At 40.3% G+C, this 20,049-nt stretch overlaps 2 protein-coding genes across 5 annotated transcripts in view; one reads left to right on the top strand and one right to left on the bottom strand.

Annotated features, from left to right (window-relative positions):
• The window catches only part of bcar1 (BCAR1 scaffold protein, Cas family member), a 47,775-nt gene extending 32,429 nt beyond the window's left edge, over positions 1–15,346 (top strand). For 3 of the 4 annotated variants that reach the window (XM_004556249.5, XM_004556250.6, XM_004556248.4), the window contains exons 3-8: positions 4,555–4,704; positions 5,360–5,455; positions 7,256–7,630; positions 8,876–9,745; positions 11,013–11,102; positions 12,114–15,346. In XM_004556249.5, the coding sequence (XP_004556306.1) occupies positions 4,555–4,704; positions 5,360–5,455; positions 7,256–7,630; positions 8,876–9,745; positions 11,013–11,102; positions 12,114–12,659 (2,127 nt within the window). In that variant the 3' untranslated portion in view covers positions 12,660–15,346. The remainder of the gene's footprint in view (positions 1–4,554; positions 4,705–5,359; positions 5,456–7,255; positions 7,631–8,875; positions 9,746–11,012; positions 11,103–12,113) is intronic. The other variant, XM_076886159.1, reaches the window with a different exon arrangement.
• zgc:158868 lies at positions 14,025–19,315 on the bottom strand. Its single transcript, XM_004556247.6, has 7 exons — positions 19,063–19,315; positions 18,188–18,242; positions 17,576–17,772; positions 17,220–17,277; positions 15,767–15,882; positions 15,358–15,468; positions 14,025–14,740 (listed from the first exon to the last, which is right to left on the bottom strand). The coding sequence occupies exons 1-7, from the start codon at positions 19,207–19,209 to the stop codon at positions 14,627–14,629; spliced, it is 798 nt and encodes a 265-aa protein (XP_004556304.1). The 5' UTR covers positions 19,210–19,315; the 3' UTR covers positions 14,025–14,626.
• Between the last annotated feature and the right edge of the window lie 734 nt (positions 19,316–20,049).

Below are 20,049 nucleotides of genomic sequence, written 5' to 3'. Positions count from 1 at the left end.
GCGTGCAAAGGTCCAGCTGCTCCCCTGCTTTTTAACACATGGATTCATCTGTGGTCCTGTGCCTGTCTGTAACTGCTTTATAATTAATGAATATGCAGGACTAAACTGCATTTAAAAAAAAGCTCTTTGTTCAGTTCAGGGAAATGTTGTACTGTGTTCTTAGTGTCCTACTAAGAGTTCAGTACTTTTCTTCATGAATACACAGTCATAGAAAATCCTCACAAACAGCAGTCTAGGACCCAACAACTTGATATGATCTTTCAGAACAAGGTCAGACAATCCATGATCCACCCAGCAAGTTAATATCAAGTTAATATAAATGACCTTAAATATCAGTGAAGTCAAGTGTTTCAAATAGGTGTACCTAATTAAAGTTTGTGTAGGCTTTAATAACAGAAGCAAGGCATAATAATATATTAATATTATCTACCACACAATTAACCAGATTCATTTGTGAAAGATACATATGCCATTATATAAATAATGTCATATTTATATGGGAAATAAAATTGTCTTACACTTTGGTGATCATTTCCAATTTTTCAACTAGCTCTTAAACTTTGGTCTTACTTACATTTCAGTGTGCTGTAAGCTTCAAGTGGGATATGTTTGGATCAATAAATCTTTGTCACTTCGTGCTTTGTTTCCCTTTTATGTTGTGAAGGCAGCTGAGACTTTAGAAGTCTTATTTTCTAGTGTGTGTGAAAGCAGACTGAGCTCCTATAACAACTCGATGCTGTAGATTTATGTACAAAATGTACAAAACCAGCTCTCAAAATTAGGATTTTGTGAGAGTAAAGCTTTGAATGTGAGCAAACCCCAGAGCCATGTTATGAGCGGTGCATTACTATCCAAAGTTTTGGAATGACACATTCACTTATAGCTGAAATTTTAATATAATGCACACATTTGGCTTTGTAATATAAATAAAATTACAGCAGAAATAGAGACTGACTATAAAGTACAAAAACATTCAAACTTTATAAATTGTTAATAGGTATATGGGCAAAGACAGAAGAGTATGGACACAGCGATCCCCTTCTTTATGGACACGAAAAGTATGGCTATACTATGATTAATATGTGTGGAGGCAGGAAGTGGAAATCTAAGTATATCCTGGATCAAGGCTATCAGTTCTTTCCTGTTCTCTCCCTCTGAATCTCTTTGTACACACAGACCCAGGATATGACTTAAGAGTGTTAGACACTTCAGACGTAATAGACTGAAACTATTAGAATTAGACCAATACTGAGCTGGTATAAGCAAGGGCTATGAGTCCTGTGTTGTACTCCAGTCTTGAAGGAGTTTCCAGAGACGCTGAGCACTTGTTGGTCCCTTTGCCTTCACTCTGCAGTCCATCTCATCCCAAACATCTCAACTGGGTTTAGCTCATGGCATGTTGCTGCAGGATGCTGTGGTGGCCATGTTGGTTCAGTGTGCCTTCAGTTTTGAATAAATCCCCAATAGTGTCACCAGCAAAGGTGACAATATAACCTTATTTAAAACAAAAAGAAAAAGAAAATTCCTTATACTTGGAACTGCTGGAGACTGTTGTGTATTTCTAAAGGTGCTCAAAATTTGTCGGTAACAGCCCATCCAATCCACAAATCCACACATGCAGAGAGATCAAACTACAGATGTCTTTAAACTGAGTTATGTGTTATAATGAGCAATGACACAGGGAAAATGTATTGAGGAAACAAAGGTGCAACAAAGCAGAGAAAGTCATGTCACCCACTGAAATCCATCAGTAATTAGGAAACAAACCTGCCATTTAGTGCAAATTAATATCAGCTGGTTCAGTCCCAACTGAAGGCCTATAAAAGGGTGTCTCTTTATTACCAAGGTGTTCAACAAGACAAATGTGCAGCGACATTCTTGATAAAAAAAAAAAAATCTGCTCTTCAGGCCTTAGTGGCTGACATGTGGCGCATTAATGTGGCATCAAATAATATTTAAAAAAATGTACCAGAAATGATGTCATAACTACTCCATCCAACAATTTAAGACAATGTAACACAAATATCTGAGACAAGTGTCAGATATATATACTATTTAATGAGCAGAGTTCTGGGATATTTTTTTGCATATTTTATTGTGAATCTCTTTTCTGAGACACACAGTAACACAATGGAGAACATGGTGAGAGGCCAGGACAGATTACAGTGTGGAGCAGCTGAACATGTCCACTAGCTCAAACAGACCACACAGACTTCCATCTGGACCTTGCCCTGTTTTATCCACTACATCTTTTTAGATTCTGCAAAATAAGTGGTCATATAGATTTGAACATTTTTGATTTGAACAGTTAAAATTGCCCTGTATTTGATGCAGATACCAAGATTTCAGTCTGCTTTTCCTTCTAGCAACACACTGGTTTCTTTTTATGCAGTCTTTGCTCTTCAGCATAAAGCAAAGAGCAGGAAAGAGAGAAAAGGGAAAGAAGGAGAAGAGGAGGGAGGGGCATTGCTCGAGCAAAGGTCATCAGTTGAACAATGATTTCTGGGATGAATCATCTACATGGCACAAAAGCCTAGCTTGTATCACACATTGCCCCCTATGAGTTTATGTCCATTTAGGCATGCAAAAGAATTCCCCTTCAGTGAGTCATCATAGCTGAATTTGTGCAAAGGCATTTTATTGTTGGTCAGTGTGATCTGTGATGATGGGGACAGTGATTTAGGTGTCCATGAGGGTTTTAGGACAGTACATCTGAAAGTAGCCACTGAACAATATGAAGGAAACCTGGCAACATGCAGTATATAACTATTGTTCAGGAGTATGTTTAGGGGAAGCTGCCGACCTCTGTTGGTGCAGGGTAGATCTGCTGTTAGGTTTACTCCTGTTAACTACATAAGGAAACATCCTTTACAAGTGTAAAGCATCAGTTTTACTGTCAAGGTTCCACAGGGAGTGGACTCAAACAAAGGACCCAGTAACCTTTATTTAGATTTCCTGCTCTGGTCTAAGATATGAATGTCAAGGATAGAAAACAAAGTAAATAATCCAACTCTCCAGAAAGCTCACAGGGATGAAACACAAAGAAGAAACTCCAAACAACTAAACAAAATGTCAACAGAAGTTGGCATAGAATCTGAATATAACCAATACAGAACTATAAATATCTGTGAGACTTTTGGGAGAGGAATGTTGTCCTATTGTTAACAAGCACCTTAAGTCGACTTAAGGAAACAGCAGGGTGTCTGATTCGTGTTCAAAAATGGCTTCTTCGTCTGCTTTTGTGGATGGCACAGTGAACTGTGTTCACAGGCTATGATTTCTGGAAGTGTTCCTGAGCCCATGCACTGATTTCAGTAACAGAATCATGCTTGTTTTTAATGCACTGCTGTCTGAGGGCACAAAATCATAGCATCCGGTATTGATTTTTGACCTTTTTTCCCTTGCACACAGAGATTTGTCCAGATTCCTGGAATCGTTTGATGATGTTATGTATTGTAGACGATGAGATAGTCACTGTGAGGAACATTATTCTGAAACTGTTTTACAATTTATAGATGCAGTTTTTTGCAGATTGGTGAACATCTGCCCAAATTTATTTCTGAGGAACTTTGCATGTCTAAGATATTCTTTCATGTTACTGACGTCTTGCTAGTTAGCCTAATTAGTTGCAAAATTTCCCTCCAGCTGCTTCTTTTTAGTGCCAACTACCTTTGCAGCCTTTTGTTGCCTCCATCCCAACTTTTTTTGACATTCTGCTGCCATCAATTCAATTCAGCTAATATTTTTCATGAAATATAAAATGTTGTAGTTTAAATATTTGGTATGTTTTCTATACTCTGTTGTGAATAAAATATTGGATTTTGGGATTAGCTGATGCTGCTTTTATAGATTTCACACAGGGTCTCAACAGGTTTCAAATTAGGTTTGTAGCAGTGTTTGTTACTCAAAGTCAGTGTTCTCTAACCTTGAGTCTGCTACTGCTGTTCTTGAGTGTTTATAGTGGAGCAAATGACATTTTTTGGTTCAATGCTGATGTTTTAATTGTGCCACTTTATTCAGGCGGTATGTGTGGGGCTCGGTTTGTTCTGATATATCCAGCACATGGAAATGTTGTGGAAATAAAGAGGAACGAATGGAGGAGGGAAGGATGAAAGGACAGCAGAACGGTGCTTTTGCTGTGCTATATTGAACAGCTGTTGTGGTTTCCCAGCCTGGCTGGTTGACTCTGTAGTCAAACCACATAATACACAGTTTAAACAGGCAAACAATGGGGCACTCCGGTTCCCACGACAACTATGACTGAGCCATTGCACTGTTTTTATTGCCCCATGTGCATCTGTGTGTCGGCAGCATGTTTTGATGAGACTGAGCACCCTTTAGTGTCTGTTCATTCAGTGTAAAGAAGCAGCAAACAGATAAGGGGTTGATCTTTGTTTGTGCTGAAATATTTTTGTTATATGCATTTAAAGATTTTCATGGTCTGAACTGAATATAAATTATCTCTGGCTGTGTTATCAGATTAATGTTTGTCATACAACTACAGCTCTCGGCCATTTTTGACTGACACACCTGCCTCTGTGCTTTTGCATTCAGGTGGTAGTTCCTACCCGTGTTGGACAGGTGTATGTGTACGACGCAGTGAAACCAGACCAGGATGAATATGACGTTCCGCCCAGACTTCAACCTCCAGCTCAGCCAGACATATATGATGTGCCGCCCACCCGGCAGCAATACAGCACACAGGTGAGGCTGCCCATTGTATGTGTGTGTTGTTGTTATCACACAGAAGCTATCACACGTTTCCAGGCAATCATCACGGTCCTTCAATTTTGCTTTAATAGGTTATTAAATAGGTTATTAAAATGGAATTAAACACACACACACACACACACACACACACACACACACACACACACACACACACTATAAGTCAGTATATAGAAATTCCAATGCACAGATTTTACTCCTTACTGTTGTATTACTCACTGGTTTGGCTGGACATTCATTTGGTTTCCACAGACTCAGTAGTAACTGGCCAAACTCCTGATGGAACTGATGGACATGAGCAAATTCCCGCGCTTAAATGCTCTGCTAGGTCTTTAGCTGCAGCTGTCTTTAGTTGCTGTTGTGTGTGGGTCTCTTCATTTTTGTCTTCAGTAACAGAAAAGTTTCTTTGTTTGGCTGAAATGAGGTGACTGACTTTGCATTAATGGATTTCTTTGCCTCAACAAACTCATGAGTAACTTTTTCAGTGGCTTCCTTCACCCCACAGCTTCAAACTGCAAACAGTTACATTCTCTTGCTTTGAAATGAGCTCAGCTCAGTCTGCAGCAACTATAAGTAATTATGATGCTATTTATTTATATAATAATTATGTCTGTCGCTTCTAAATGTTTAGGTGTATGACACTCCTCCCATGGTGATGAAGGGTCCCTCTGGTGGTCAAGATATATATGACACCCCTGCAAGCAGTGAGAAGAACCCACAGCAGATGGTAAGGATTTCGATTTGGGAGTTATCATGTAATATAACCATCTTACTGTCTTTCTGTAATTGTTTGATGCTGTGTTTGTGTGTACATGTCATAAGATATGACATAATCATTGGAAATGTACCCCCATTGCATCGACAGGGAAATAATTTTGGTAGTTTGATAACCTGTAGTAGACGTGCCGTACATTTCTGCAGTATTCAACTAAACAAAGTAGCTTGCACTTCACTCAGACTGGCTGTCAGTGCTGCAGAACTTTCTGCTGAGCTCAGTCCTGTCTGCGTGTTCAGACAGGTCGTCCTCCAGACTCTGCTCTTTACAACAGTGGTCCCTTTAAAACATGATATGGTAAATAACAGATAAAACCTGTAATATTTAAAACATAACCTTTTCAACTCATCTTTGATGGATGTCAAACTGAGTGGCACAGATTTCCCACTAGCAACAAGACTAACTGATTTTGAGTTACGATTTGTTTAGGAAATGACGTCAGTGTGTCACTGAGTAGGCAAATCAGCAAATGAAGTCTAACTTAGTGAAAATAGTTCAGTTTTGCTAAAACAGTGATTGATTCTATAAATGTTTTTACGGCACTGCACTGGTTTCAGAGAATTCTTTTCTTTTTTTAAAAAAATTCTCAAATTGTCACCAGTGTAACTCGTTGTCTTCTGTGTTCTGTTGGCTCTTTGACTCACATTCTGCAAACTGTATTTTAACTGTGCTGACCTTTATTCCATATTGCACCACAGGTAACAATGGAACTAGTTGGAACTAGATTAGTTTGAGGAGTGCGGCTGACATGAGCGCACTTGTACCAGAAACCTTCTTCTGTTCATTTGAAAGTGTGCAGAATGCTGTGATTAACAGCATTCTGCATACTTTCCAGCTTGACTGCTCACAGTTTGAAGAGTGTTGCTGTCTGCCCGGGTGCAGCTGTTAGCAGGTGGCTGTGTAAACCTTACAACGAAGAAGCAAAAACAGAGCACCCAAAAACACAGTAATAAAAAAAGTATGCAAACAAGCATGAGTAGCAATCAAAGGCATCCTGTTAAAACATCTTTAATTTGTTTCTAATATGGATGCTAACAAAATGTAAATTACCGCCTCCTGACTGAAGAGCTGCATCTCTAAAAGTAAGATGTCAGGGTCATGATGATCGTGCGATATTCTCACCACTTATTATTATCTTACAAGAATGCTGCAGCCATGCAGTTCAGGTCTGCCACTTAACCATGTTTATAGTGGATAAAATTAGTCCTGAGGATGCCAGGATCAGGCCAAATTGTCAGCCATCTGATCTGATCTGATCTAAGACATGAATCCATACATGAAGAAGCAGGCCCTGATGTCTGTTTCTGGGATTACAGGAACATGCAGAAAGCATGGAGGCAGCCTAAACCTGCAGAAGAGCCACAAGAAGCTCTGTGCACGTTCAAAAGACAACTTGTGGATTTTGAAGACTTTAAAGACTCGCTTCAATTATTGATCATATCGACAGATTTTTTTTAAAACTGCAATTTGTTGAAAGCAATTTGTTAAACATTATTCACTTCGTTATTTTTTAAAGTACTTTCCTCAAAGTGCCTAAAATGTGTTCATATTACTATATGAAATCATGCACCACGTAGCACATACCATTACAGTTGATTAATTAAATCTGTTTAAAAGTGTGATTAACACTAATCAGTGCAAGGAAGAGATGAAAGCAGTTTTATTCACACATTATAATAATAAATATGACACTTGTCTGAATGAGATCTTTATAAGATAAAGTGTTTTTACAAGACTTCTCTGTCTCTTCAGGTTTATGACTTCCCCCCATCAGTGAGTAAGGATGTCAGTGATGTTCAACCAATCAGAGAGGAGACGTATGATGTGCCACCTCACTTTGCCAAACTAAAGCCCCAAGTCCCCATCACTCCGGGCCCGTACTTACACAACAACCTCAGCAGCAATGATGACGAACCGCCAATTCCAGAGGATGTGTATGATGTCCCGCCCCCAATCCTGACTGATAAGCATTATCATAGGGACAGGAGTGGGGCCAGTCAGGCCCCTCAGCAGATCTATGACATCCCAGCTGTACTGCGTGTTGGCCAGGATGTCTATGACTTCCCCCGGGAACGAGAGGAGACGGGGGAGAGGGCTGAGCAGAATGTCTATGACGTGCCCCCACAGGTATGACAGCTACAGGGCCGGCTTGTTTAATCGCATGAAATCAAGTTTGTGTAAGATGTTCCATCATCATCATCATCATCGTCATCGCTATGCAGAGAGCACTGCTGGCTTTGTGACTCTGGCAGTGTGATGCTGTTGTGCTATTCAGACACACAGGAGCTCGCTCTTCAGTTAATGGTCTCGACAGCTTTATTCATGCAGACCCACAACAGTGACAGACAGAGCCGCGGTGCTTGTGTGATATTAATCACATGCTTCGTTGAACAGTATGTTAAGTGGTGTATAATATATGAGGTTGAACTTGTGGTTATTTTAATAACTACTTTAATAATTCAAAAGGCTGCATCCTATAAGTAGCTGTGTGAATGCAGCGATACACACACACGCACACAAACTGTCTTACTTTTAAAATGAAAATGAACGGCTCCAGCTGCTGTATGATGCTGCAGTTATGATAAACTCAGGTTTATCTCACCAAGAAGCTCAACATTGTGTACAAACCCAGGAGTTTAAACATTAGTAGTGTGTTAACCTGACCTGAAAACATAGTCTTCATTGAAGGCTTAACACAAAATAGTGTTTCAGTTATCGTTTATTCATTTTAGGCTAGAATTAATGTGAAGTGGTAGAGCCAAGTTGATAACAATTTCAGCGAGCTAAGTAACCCAAAGATGTATAAAAGACATGTAGTCATATGTTGCATGCCTATAATGTGATGTGACTAGGTCGGACTTATTAAGGCTGCCATTATAAGTCGTGCCACGGCTGCACATTCATGCATGAAGCCTACACTTAAGATGCCATCAGATTAAATGAATAATACACCCCACTCTTGGCAGTAAATCCAGCCGTTATTAAAAGCTGCTGTTTAATCCAAGCTGTGACTGCTGTTCAGCTAGCGTCTCTGCTGTCTGGCATTGCTCGTGGTTTCTAATGAAGGGCTGCTTTGCAGGCCTGCTGGTTTTCACAATTTTGTAATTGTCAGTTTAACTGTGGATCGGTTGATTTTTTTTCTACTCCTCAGTCATTTGCAAATAATTTTCTGTTTATTATTCCTTTTATTCTCTCTGTAATAACGTGTATGTATTATTTTATTTATCTATTTATTTAGTCTTGTTTCCTTGTAAAAAAATAATAAGACCATCAATGCATGATTGTTTTACTGATGAAACTAACGCAGTTAGCTTAGCACACAATCAGGAAATGGGTGACTTGATTCTAATGCTACGCTAATGTGTTTTGCAGGTTGTACGTGATGCCCAGTCAGCCAGTGAAGAGCTGTCCATGTCTTTCAAGCGGCTGTCTGCCTCAAGCACAGGAAGCACAAGGAGCAATCACTCTGCTTCTTCATTAGATATGGTTCCTGTCCGCGACACCACCTCGCTTCCTGCTCCTGGCTCCATTCCAGGGAAACCCCTGGTCTTGGAAATGGATCAGGCCATGGAACGTCTGTCTCGTCTTCAGCAAGCTGTTGAGTCCAGTGTTTCCTTCATGATGTCATTCATCACAGGCAACTGGAGAAGCCCGGCTCATCTTGAAGGAAACCTCCCAGCCATTCATCAGGCTGCCGACAGGGTGCGTACCACTGTCCGAGATTTCTTAGAATTTGCCCGAGGCGCCGTGGCGAATGCTGCCCAGGCCACAGACCGCTCACTGCAGGCCAAACTGGGCCGCCAGGTCGGGAAGATGGAGGAGATCTTCCAGAATTTGATTCGACATAGTCAGAGCTTAGACGCTATTTCTTGGTCACACGCAGCACTCACAGCACCACCGCCGGGAGGGGATGACTTAGATCGACTGATCATGACGGCGCGAGGTATCCCTGACGATGCCAAGCAGCTTGCTTCTTTTCTCCATGGCAACGCTTCACTGCTCTTTAAAAAGACCACTCGCCAGCAGCAAATGCCTCTTCCTCCTATCCCAGGGGAGCTTAGTGGTCACACAACAGGATCTGGAAGTGGAAGCTATCAAGGAGGGGAGAAAGTGAACATTCAGTCACGGCCCCTTCCCTCCCCACCAAAGTTTACTGCTGCAGAAGAAGAGGAAGGTGTGGAGAGACCATATGAGACCACAGAGGAAGGATGGATGGAGGACTATGACTACGTACATCTGCAGGTACACACAGACACAGATTTGAGCCCTTTACAATAACAGGAATCACATATTAGCTTGGCAGTGTGACTGTATGTTTACATTAGCACATTTAGAAAATCCGCTCAGATTTGGCACTGATTGTACCAGAGCTCCCAAAGCTCCACACATCTGAAGCATCTGCTAGTGATTCAGTTATAGGAGGCTGGTGGTAGAGAGAGACAGCCTACGTATATAAATAACATAAGCAGAATCATATCAGTTCACCATTTTTCCTGCTTCTACAGCAGCTACTCACTACTGCTGGCTTGAGTGTCCCAAGAGACTTACTGTTTCAGTAGTCGTCAGGTCCAGTCACTCGGCCATAATGGTTTCAATCATTGTTTGGTCTTTAAACTTGTCTGTTTGACTACAGGGACTTAATGTTTGCTGCACTTAATTCCTAAAACCCCCTGCATGTCCAAGACCATCACATGAAGCCTTGCTATGCGTCATGAGTGTTTCCCTGCAGAAACGAAGTGTCAAATCACGGCTCTGCGTAAAAAAAGTCTCCTCTGTAATTGCAGCTTTAACTGGTACAAGCGTGTGAATGAATCTGAGTTTTCTGTGAGCAGCTGCTCTCCATTTCCTAAAACGCTCTGTGGTTTATGGGTGTCACAGTGGTGCAGTCGTTAGCACTGTCTCTCCACCAGAGAGAGAACTGGGCTCATGGCAGATTCCTACCTCTCCCTGAGCCCAGTTCTGCTGGAGGTTTCTTCCTGTTAGTAGGGAGTTTTTCCTTCCCACTTTCACCAAGTGTTTGCTCACAGGGGGTTGACTGATTGTTGGGATTCTCTATGTATTACTGTACGGTCTTTACCTTACAATATAAAGTGGGTAGAGGCAACAGATGTGATTTGGTGCTGTATAAATAAAACTGAATTGAATTGATCACACTTTGGTTCTGACCACTTACACAGCCATGACTTAAGAATTATTCTTTACTGTGTTTACTATGTCACATTGTTTGACACAACACTTCCGGAAAAAATACCAAATGCTCATTAAACAGTGAAAACATTACAAGTGAGGCTGTAAGACTGTACTACACGTTTTCTAATCAAAGAAGTCTCTGACAAGTATTTTAGCAAGACTAAGAAAAATATAAGAGGGAAAATGGTGCTCCAGCACTGATCGATCACTTCCTGTTTGTCACCAACAAAGACGTGTTTTAGATTGAGTGGTGTGTGTGTCTCTATGGGTGGGTGTACATGTAGTGTACTAACTGTGTGTCTATATGCTGATCTGTCAGGGAAAGGAAGAGTTTGAGAAGAACCAACGACAGCTGCTGGAGAAAGGCAACATTATCCGAAACAATAAGACACAGCTGGAGCAGCAGCAGGTACGTGTCTGTAGGACACCTCAGTGTGAGGACACCGGAGGAGCTGAGGATCAAAACACCGAGCTTCGGTGGACCATCTGCTTCTCCTCGCGAGCTGCCTCCTGTCTCCTACGCTACACCTCTACCTTCACTGTGCCTTACTGGTTCTTACATTTCTTTGACAAAGTCAGACCAAATAACAGTAAACAAATAAACTGCTTCAGTGGTTCTTAATAACTGAGGGACAAATGACCTCCAACACCAGCTCACACACACACACACACACACACACTGTACATTTGTTACAAAGCTTTGAACTGTGTATGAAATTCTTTTGATTTGGATTTGGATTCATCACTACAAGCGACCCACTGGAGGTGGGAGTGCGAACTTTCACATGGCAACAATGAACAAAGGAAACCGACAATTCAATTCAATTTTATTTATATAGCGCCAAATCACAACAAAAGTCGCCTCAAGGCGCTTCATACACAAGCTTCGAACACAACCCAGATTTCAGAGCAAACGCCATTGCTCCAAATTGTTTACACTACAGCCTGCATTCATTTAATTATTCATTATTTATTATACTCTGTGCACTCTCTGCCTGCAATTTAGACTCATCAGTTAATCTAACCTCCCTGATTTGTAAGCCAGAGTTATGGAGGGCCGTGAAAATGCAGAGCAAATGTCACACAGAAAGGCCCTAACTGAGCAGGACTGCTTGCTGCTCCAGCAGCCAGCAGCGTTGGCCAACATGTGATTTTTCACTTTTAGCTGTTGCTTGCTGAAATAGAAAACAGTACGAGTTTTTAGTGGCAGCTTTTCTAGAAAGTAAAATCTGTCAGAGTTTGGTGGCTTAGTGTTTTGTTCAACCCAGAGCTTTAGTATTTAGTAGGTCAGTATGAACAGAACAGGCACAAATCTCAGAGAGGACTTTTGTTGGACAATTTAAAACAACGGAAAGAAATTCTAACTTGTCATTGCAGATTCTAGTTATTAACTGTGTCTTCATTCTTTATCATCTTCCAGATTAAACAGTTTGAGCGTTTGGAGCAGGAGGTCAGCCGGCCAATCAACAACGACATGACCGGTTGGGTTCCATCCGTACACAACTCTCTGGCAAACTACCTGGCCCAGAACGGCTCTGGAGGCCCCGCCTCCTCCAAGTTGTGCCACGGTGACCGTCAGCTTATTCTCTTCTATCAAGAGCAATGCGAGCAGAACGTCACCACGGTGACAAATGCCATCGATGCCTTTTTTACTGCTGTCAACTCCAACCAGCCACCAAAGATATTTGTGGCACACAGCAAGTTTGTCATTCTCAGCGCACACAAGCTGGTCTTCATTGGTGACACGCTGTCACGCCAGGCCAAATCTCCAGAAGTGAGGGCACGGGTAGCCCAAAGCAGCAACAGCCTCTGTGAAAAACTCAAAGACATTGTGATCAGTACGAAGACAGCAGCACTTCAGTATCCTTCCCCTGGAGCCTCCAGAGAGATGACAGAGAAGGTGAGGGAGCTTGCAGGGTGTACTCAGCATTTAAGGATGGTTCTGGGACAGCTCTTAGTGATGTAGAGGCAGAGGGGGAGGAGGAAAACAAACCAAACAGTGACTGAAATATTCCAGAACCTCGGAGCAGTGAATCTTCGCAGTAACACTGGGCAGACAACCCTCTGTACCCCATACAGCACTAACTAGGAGAACCTGGAGTTTGCTGGATCACAAAGTGCTGCACAAAACCCTGAACACCCTTCAGGTGTGTGAGGAGTCCCGTGTGCCTCTACAGGATGAGGCTTGCTATCTCTTACAGTCCTGGCATGCATGGAAATCCTGAGTGATCCTGTCCTTGGGGTCTGGGACCCTGTTTCGGACCGGGAGCACCAATTTTACTCCCATCTTTCGCTTCCTCCCTGTGCTGCCTTTCACTGGGACCATTTCATCCCATTTCCACTCTGCACTTTTTATTCTAGACAAAAAAAAAAAAAAACATTTTCTCGTCAGTGGGCTGGGCCATAGGCTGTAAAATAATCAGTGTAAATATTTAAGTTACCTATGTATTCAGAAAATCAGAAAAAAGAAGACTATAGCACTTGCAGTGCATACACGTAAGAAAAGATGGGAACATAACTGTAGTTTTTAGACAGAACATCAGTAACTGTCATATTGCTATACCGTATAATTAAAATGTAATATGGCTCTGATTCTCGATCCTAATATAATTATTGTTATGGATGTGTAAATTGCAGATGATATGTATGACTCTGTGTTGTCGAATGTCGGAATGCTTTTCCATCCCCAATACAGGCAAACTTTCCAAACCCCACACAGGAGCACGCCGTGTGTGTCTGAGCCGTCTGAGGCTTGCTGAGTTGTCCACTCTGCATCCGGTTCCCCCCGAGCACACAACGCTGCTGCCAAAACATGCCGACATAGCCGTGCAGGTGCGGGACTGCAGATGCGATTATTTCCACGCCATCTAAGATGTTTATTTTAATTTTATTTTATTTTTGAAAACTGTATGTATTTTTTAATAGGCATGTAAAAGTCAAAAGGAATGAGAGTTTAAAGACAGCAAATGCAATTAAACCTGCATTTCCTTTTCTCTGATCTCGTCATATTGTGTATTTTTTATTATTAAATAGTTGAAAATGATACGTAGTGTCAGACTCACTACTGGAATTACCTGAGAAAATGCAGGCAGTTTGCACAGGTATCTGTTTTGCCATAATTTCCTAATAACCAAAGATGATCTCAGTTCTATGTATAAACGTCAAAGGTCTCAGTCTGCTACACGTGGTCAGCTATCAGATTTCTCTCTCGGCAAGAGAAAATTAGTAGATCTTCTTTTTTTTTTTTTAAGGTTAAAGGAAAACTGTCTCGTTATATTTTTATGACATTGAGGAAAGACTAATGGGAATGTGACAGGTTGGGAACAAAACCGGTTTATCACTTTATTACAGAAGCAAACATGTAGAGTAAAATTATTTCCCCAGCTGTTAGCACTCATGTTTATAATAATATCTGTTACTACAGAGCATTTGGAAGCCACAGCCTTTGTGAAAGACAACACAGACGCCTTAACAACCATCTGAAGTTCAAATGTTGTTCATTCCAGTGCTAATTTTCTCTGTATACCATCATTTCTATGCCACCTCCAAACTATAAACTCTGCTTACTGGCTGAAATGCTTATAGAGATGTTAATATGATTAATGAATCTTTACATATAATACTGTCTGAAATTTCAGATTAAATTTTATTCCACTGTAGGAAATTATTGTCTCCCTGCAATGAAAACAGACAAATTTCTAAGCATGGCCAGATTATAGATCGTGAAGTCATTTCATTTCCTCTCTGGTGAACCGTGGCCAGCAGTTCAGTTTGCAGAAAGCTTCTAGTACATGTTAAAAAAAAAGAAAAGAATAAAATTAATTAAAAAAATCTCCTCCTCAATGCTTTATTATGTTTATATTCGTGTATGTTTTTTCTCATTTGAATTTTAACCTGAAAACATTGTCTATTAGCCTGGTTTTGACATGACGGCTACCAGGGGATGGTGTTGCCCTGCCAGTCCAGAAGCATCCCGCTGTCTTTGTTGCTAAGTGACGATATCACACTAAGCATGCCAAGTACGCTGTCCACGGTGGTCAAAGGAGCCTGTGGGAGACAACAGACACACAAAAGAAGAAAGTCACTGGAAAGGAAGCGGCTGGATCAGAACAAGCTTTATGATTTCTAATATGGGGAAGGCTAACAAGCTAAACGCTAAAAATGAAGTTTATTTTTGTTTGCAGTTTCAAGATTAGAGATTTAAAATGATCATTATTGGAGAAAAGGATGGTCGTGGTGTGGTTGTTAGCACTTTCATCTCATATCAACATTGATATTATGTAAAATGTAATTGGATTATCAAAAATAAATCAGAAAACAGAATCGGTGAGTGTTTCATGCTGTGTTTGTCTTTTTATTACTAAGCTGCTCTTACTTACCCTGAACTTACAATAATGCATCCAAATGTATAAATCTCAGAGCTAGTACAAGCAGTGATGTAATGCTAGGACTTACATTACGCTTGTCTAGTGAAACGTACAACGATATAAGGTTTTACATAAGCACAGTACTTGTTTGACCTAAAAGAACTTTCTGGAATCTGTAACAGAGATTTGGTGGGTTTCAGCAAATGTGATTGTTTCATATGAAAGCTGTTTAAAGGAAAACCATAATGTTTAAATGTATTCACTGAATAAAGTATTTTAAAGTTTTCATCACGTCACCTTTTCTCCTCCCATCTCAGTTTGGACCCAGCCTGGGTGTATGGCTGTCACCACTATATTGTGAGTCTTGAAGTCTTCGGCTTGACAGCGAGTCAGCATGTTCAGTGCTGCCTGATGACAGGAGAAACAGCACATTTCTTTATTGTTAAGCGTAATACAAACATATAAGTATTACACTTATTGAAATTATTATTAATTATTAATCAATACAGGTGTCTAAAGCCAAACAACTGAACCACATGATGCTTTAATTACTGCGTGTCAAGCTCCTTTCACTGAATCTGGTCTATGTCATTGAATCACAGTTACTTATTAAAATGTTAGTAAAGAAAAACTCTAAAAGATAAGCACAGACAGAATAAACAAGTTTAGGAAGAAAGTCAGGATATTTGATTCTTTTTAACAGTACCTTGCTTATTCTATAAGGATACATCTGTGCTGCTGAGAAGGTCTCTGGACATTTCTCTATGGATGAAATAGCTGTGGAGATGTTGATGATGGCTGAGCTGCAGGCAGTTTTATTATCTAAGACAAAGTGGGACAAACAGATTAGCATCATGACTGGGAAACGAAAAGAACTGTGTGTGTGAGGATAGTTTGCATCTCTGAACCTGCACCAACCAACACGTTCTGTGATGCAATCCACCTGCGAAAGAATTCAAATCTATTTACTTTTGTAAATGTATTAATGCAGAGAAAACGCTCCACTCTTCTTTAAGTATAACTGTCTAGAATTCTGCATATTCTGTCGTATTTTCTAGTCCTATTCAGGAAAGGATCTGGCAAGATTACACCTCTCTGCTGACAAACTGTGTGTGCCCCCAGAAGATCCGGAGTGGCTTGATGGATGGATATAACGGTTGTATTAATGTCTTTCATTCATTGACAATTGAAGAATATTTAATTTCTTTGCTTTGAGCAAATCTTGGGTTTTTGGATCGCACTATGAAGCTCCGTCTGCTCATTGTTGCAGCATTAGTCTGAATGTGAGCAGAGTGCAGCCCTGTACTCTCAGTTCATCCTGCTGCTTCTATCAGCAGTCAGATAATTAATAAACACCAGTGACCCACTTCCATTGGCAGCCATACGTGTCCATGCCGATCATGAGCTGTTTCTCTCCTCCACACTTTACTTTTCCATTCCGGTACAAAATAATCGCCATTTAAACGTTACTCTGTCTCTCTTCTACAAGGTGTCTTTGTCGTGTCTTCCTTCACTCATCTCCAACCAGTTGCAGCAATTGGTTGGCCGCTGCTCCCTGACCCTGGCTCTGTTGGAGGTTTCTTCCTGTGAAAAGGGAGTTTTTCCTTCCCACTGTTGGCAAGCGCTTGCTCATAGAGGTTGTCTGATTGTTGGGATTCTCTATGTATTACTGTAGGGTCCTTACTTTACAATATAAAGTGTCTTGAGGCAACCATTGTTGTGATTTGGCAATTGAATTGAATTGAACTGGCTTTAGGAGGTGGATAACTTGCAGCTAGGCAAATCTTCAACTCAGCTTTTTGTAAATTGGATATAATCTCATATTAACTCTTATCAGGCAAGCTAATCCCATTACTTTAATATGAAAGCTCAAATGGACCCCTGTACTGCCAAGCCGGGGTACCACTCACACATTTACAACACATTATTTCGTGCCTTTGAATTTTGCTTGTCATGCACACAGGACATTTGGGCTTAATTATTTTGCCTGCTTATAATTCAAAGTTATGGGGATCAAATCACTGACCTTCTGACCAAATAACCTAGTCACAGTTGCAGTGAGATGGAGCATGAAACCATAAGTATGTACTCACTCCACTGAGTGTTTTCCCAATGATGGTATCCTACATTCAACATAACATGAAAGAACAGATACATACCATTGCCCTTTGCAGAAGAATCCCTCTGTGCTGCTTTTTTCAGGAGTGGAAGAAACATCTGAAAGTACAAAACTTACAGTTTACATGTGTGAAATTATAGCACATTTAAAAAATAAAATAAAATGAAAGATGTGAAATAAAAATGTGAAACTCCCATCAAATATGTTAAACCTAAGAAATGAGTCTGTTTCAAAAATGTAATGTAAGGAGTAAAAAGTAGAGGTGTTTGGGTAAAAATCTGGGAAGTGAAAGTACAATGTTCTCAGAACATGAAATACTCAAAGCACAAATACCTGAAAATTCTACTTGCGTAACAAAGTATTTGTACTTCCCACGTCTGCAGAGAACAAACCAACCTTTGCAATGGTAAATGGTCCAACCACATTGGTTTCATACACCTCCATCATGTCGTTTTTCTTGGTAGCAGATAATGCTCCTGACAAGGCCGGTTTCCTAATACCAGCATTGTTGATAAGGATATTCAACCCAGCATCCCCGATCTGATCTTGCACAGCCTGCACAGCAGCTGAGATACTTTCCTCATCTGCAACATCTACAGGTAGATGTATAGAAATACAAATCATAATGACCAAGGTCTTTTGAATGTCAAAAAAAAACTGTGGAAGATTATGAGTTTAAAAAAAAGGTTTCATTTCTATGTATGTATTTGCCTTTGAATCTCAGATTCTCAAGTGAATATTTCAACACTTCCATTATTATGTGAGAGGCCTGATGAGATTAAAGTAAGGCACTATCAAAAACCTGAGTGCACCCGTAGTGGGAAGGTTCTCAGATTTTAATAACTAAGTTGTAAGTAAGAAATCAGTGCATAGACTCAGCAACACTTCCAGAATTCACTGTCTGTGAGCCTCCAGTGTTTTAGTGTCATAATTGGAAATGTTTCAGCACACATTTGGAAATAGTGTTGGAAGTGTATGCAGAGTTAAATGAAGGCGGATTGTTTTTACCTAGCTTGATTATAGTGATCTTTCCAGGATGTCGGGTGGTTAACTGTCTCAGTGCCTGAAGGGAACAGAAAGAATATATATAAATATTTATGTTGTTATTCCATGAAATCACGTCTATAGCCAGTGACTCACAACAGAAATGATTGATGTGCATACAAATCTAAGGCTTGTCCTCAGGAATTCCAGATTCCAAAGCAACAGTGTAAGGAGAACGTGTATGTACAGTTAAGATGTTAACTGTCAATAGCAAATGTATTGTCCAACAATCTGTGACTGAAGGGAAATAAATGAACAACCCGGAGAATGCAGCAACACTTAAATTGAGAACACAACTAATGCACACCGATTTGTTGCAGACCTTATATACACTTTTCACTGTTTCGTAGTGATCAAAACTGACATATCAAGTTGCCTTCAACAGCTTTGCTACATCTTTTGCTTCTGTGCTGAAAATGGAGCCTGCGAGAGAAGTTTTGCAGCCAGACCCCCGTAGAGTTAGCCGTGCTACACCGTCACACTTTGAAACCAAATGAAAGATGTTTATACCAAATTTGTTGACTAGTTTTAGACTATTAGGTTAGCTTAGGCCTTGTAAAATGAAAATGGACCCCTCTTCATACTTTCATGACTTTTTTTATGTTGTATTCTCATAATTACAAGATGATGTTATGATAAAGTTATCTGCAGATGCTGACAATAACAACATAACAATTTATTTACAATACAAAGTTGTGTTGTTGTGATTTGGCACTATATAAGTAAAATAAGTGAAATGAACAGATGATACACAGTCAACCTTCACATGTGTGCATGTGAGGGTTGCTCTAGCAGTTGATGTGAGAACCACAAGAAGCATTTATGTGTAACAGTCTCACCTCAGTTCTGCTTCCTTCAGGCTCTCTGGAGCAGGCATAGATGTGAGCCTCTTGTCCTGTCGTCTCTGCCAGCTGTTTCACCAGCTCCAAACCAAGGCCTCTGTTGGCCCCTGTCACTAAAATGTTCCCTTTCAGTTCCACTGGCATGTTGGCTGATCCGCTGGTCAAACAGTAGCTCCTGCCTGACTATTCTTTTGAGAGTAACTGAGCATGTGTTAGAGTGTGCTGCCGCTGTTGCACCATTTGAAAAAAAAACACCTTGTTCTTCCTTTTATATGTCGAAAACTCTGTGACAACATAAGGTGGCTTGCAAAAGTATTCGGCCCCCTTGAACTTTCCCACATTTTGTCACATTACAGCTACAAACATGAATCAATTTTATTGAAAGACCACGTGAAAGACCAACACAAAGTGGTGTACACGTGAGAAGTGGAACGAAAATCTTACATGATTCCAAACATTTTTTACAAATAAATAACTGAAAAGTGGGTGACTGGGTGTTTTGTCACCTATTCCATTACTACTGCCAGCCAACACCAGAAAACCTATAGATTTTTATAAGCCAGTTTACAGCTTTTTCTTTTCAGAGTGCATAGTTAGCGATAGGATTTAAAGTATCCAAATGATGTACATTAAAAATTATTAAAAAAGACTGTAATAGTGTCAAGACTATAAATATGTGGAAAGTGTGAGGTTGACCACTGCTGGAGAAAGATGAAGTTACCCAATGGCCAAACACAAAAAAAGAAGAAATGGCCTCATCCAGTCTTAGAAAACACAGTTTTGACAGAATCTAAAGTGAAAGATGTACACTAATGAAAAAGGGATCATCTCAGTCCAAAGACTTAAGAAGACTAATGTTTAATTTGTAATATTTATTACAAGATTACAAGGTAACATTATTATTATGTTCTTGTCAGTGCATATGCCCAAAGGTTGGATGTCCGAAGAGAGAGAGGAATTCTGGAGTAAGCTGGGAGAAAAAAG

The sequence above is a fragment of the Maylandia zebra genome, linkage group LG7, assembly GCF_041146795.1.
Source record: "Maylandia zebra isolate NMK-2024a linkage group LG7, Mzebra_GT3a, whole genome shotgun sequence".
Lineage (NCBI taxonomy): Eukaryota > Metazoa > Chordata > Actinopteri > Cichliformes > Cichlidae > Maylandia > Maylandia zebra.
Note: the sequence above shows the minus strand (reverse complement) of the source record. Positions and strands in the feature narration are given on the sequence as shown.

Bases quoted from the DNA above. Each gene is read 5' to 3' on its own strand.
- zgc:158868 (XM_004556247.6), bottom strand. From the start codon at position 19,209: ATGCCAGTGGAACTGAAAGGGAACATTTTAGTGACAGGGGCCAACAGA. The intron at 17,773-18,187 runs GTAAAAACAATC...ATCTACCTGTAG, and splicing joins GATCACTATAATCAAGCTAG to ATGTTGCAGATGAGGAAAGT. The intron at 17,278-17,575 runs GTTGGTTTGTTC...TTGTACTTTCAG, and splicing joins GACCATTTACCATTGCAAAG to ATGTTTCTTCCACTCCTGAA.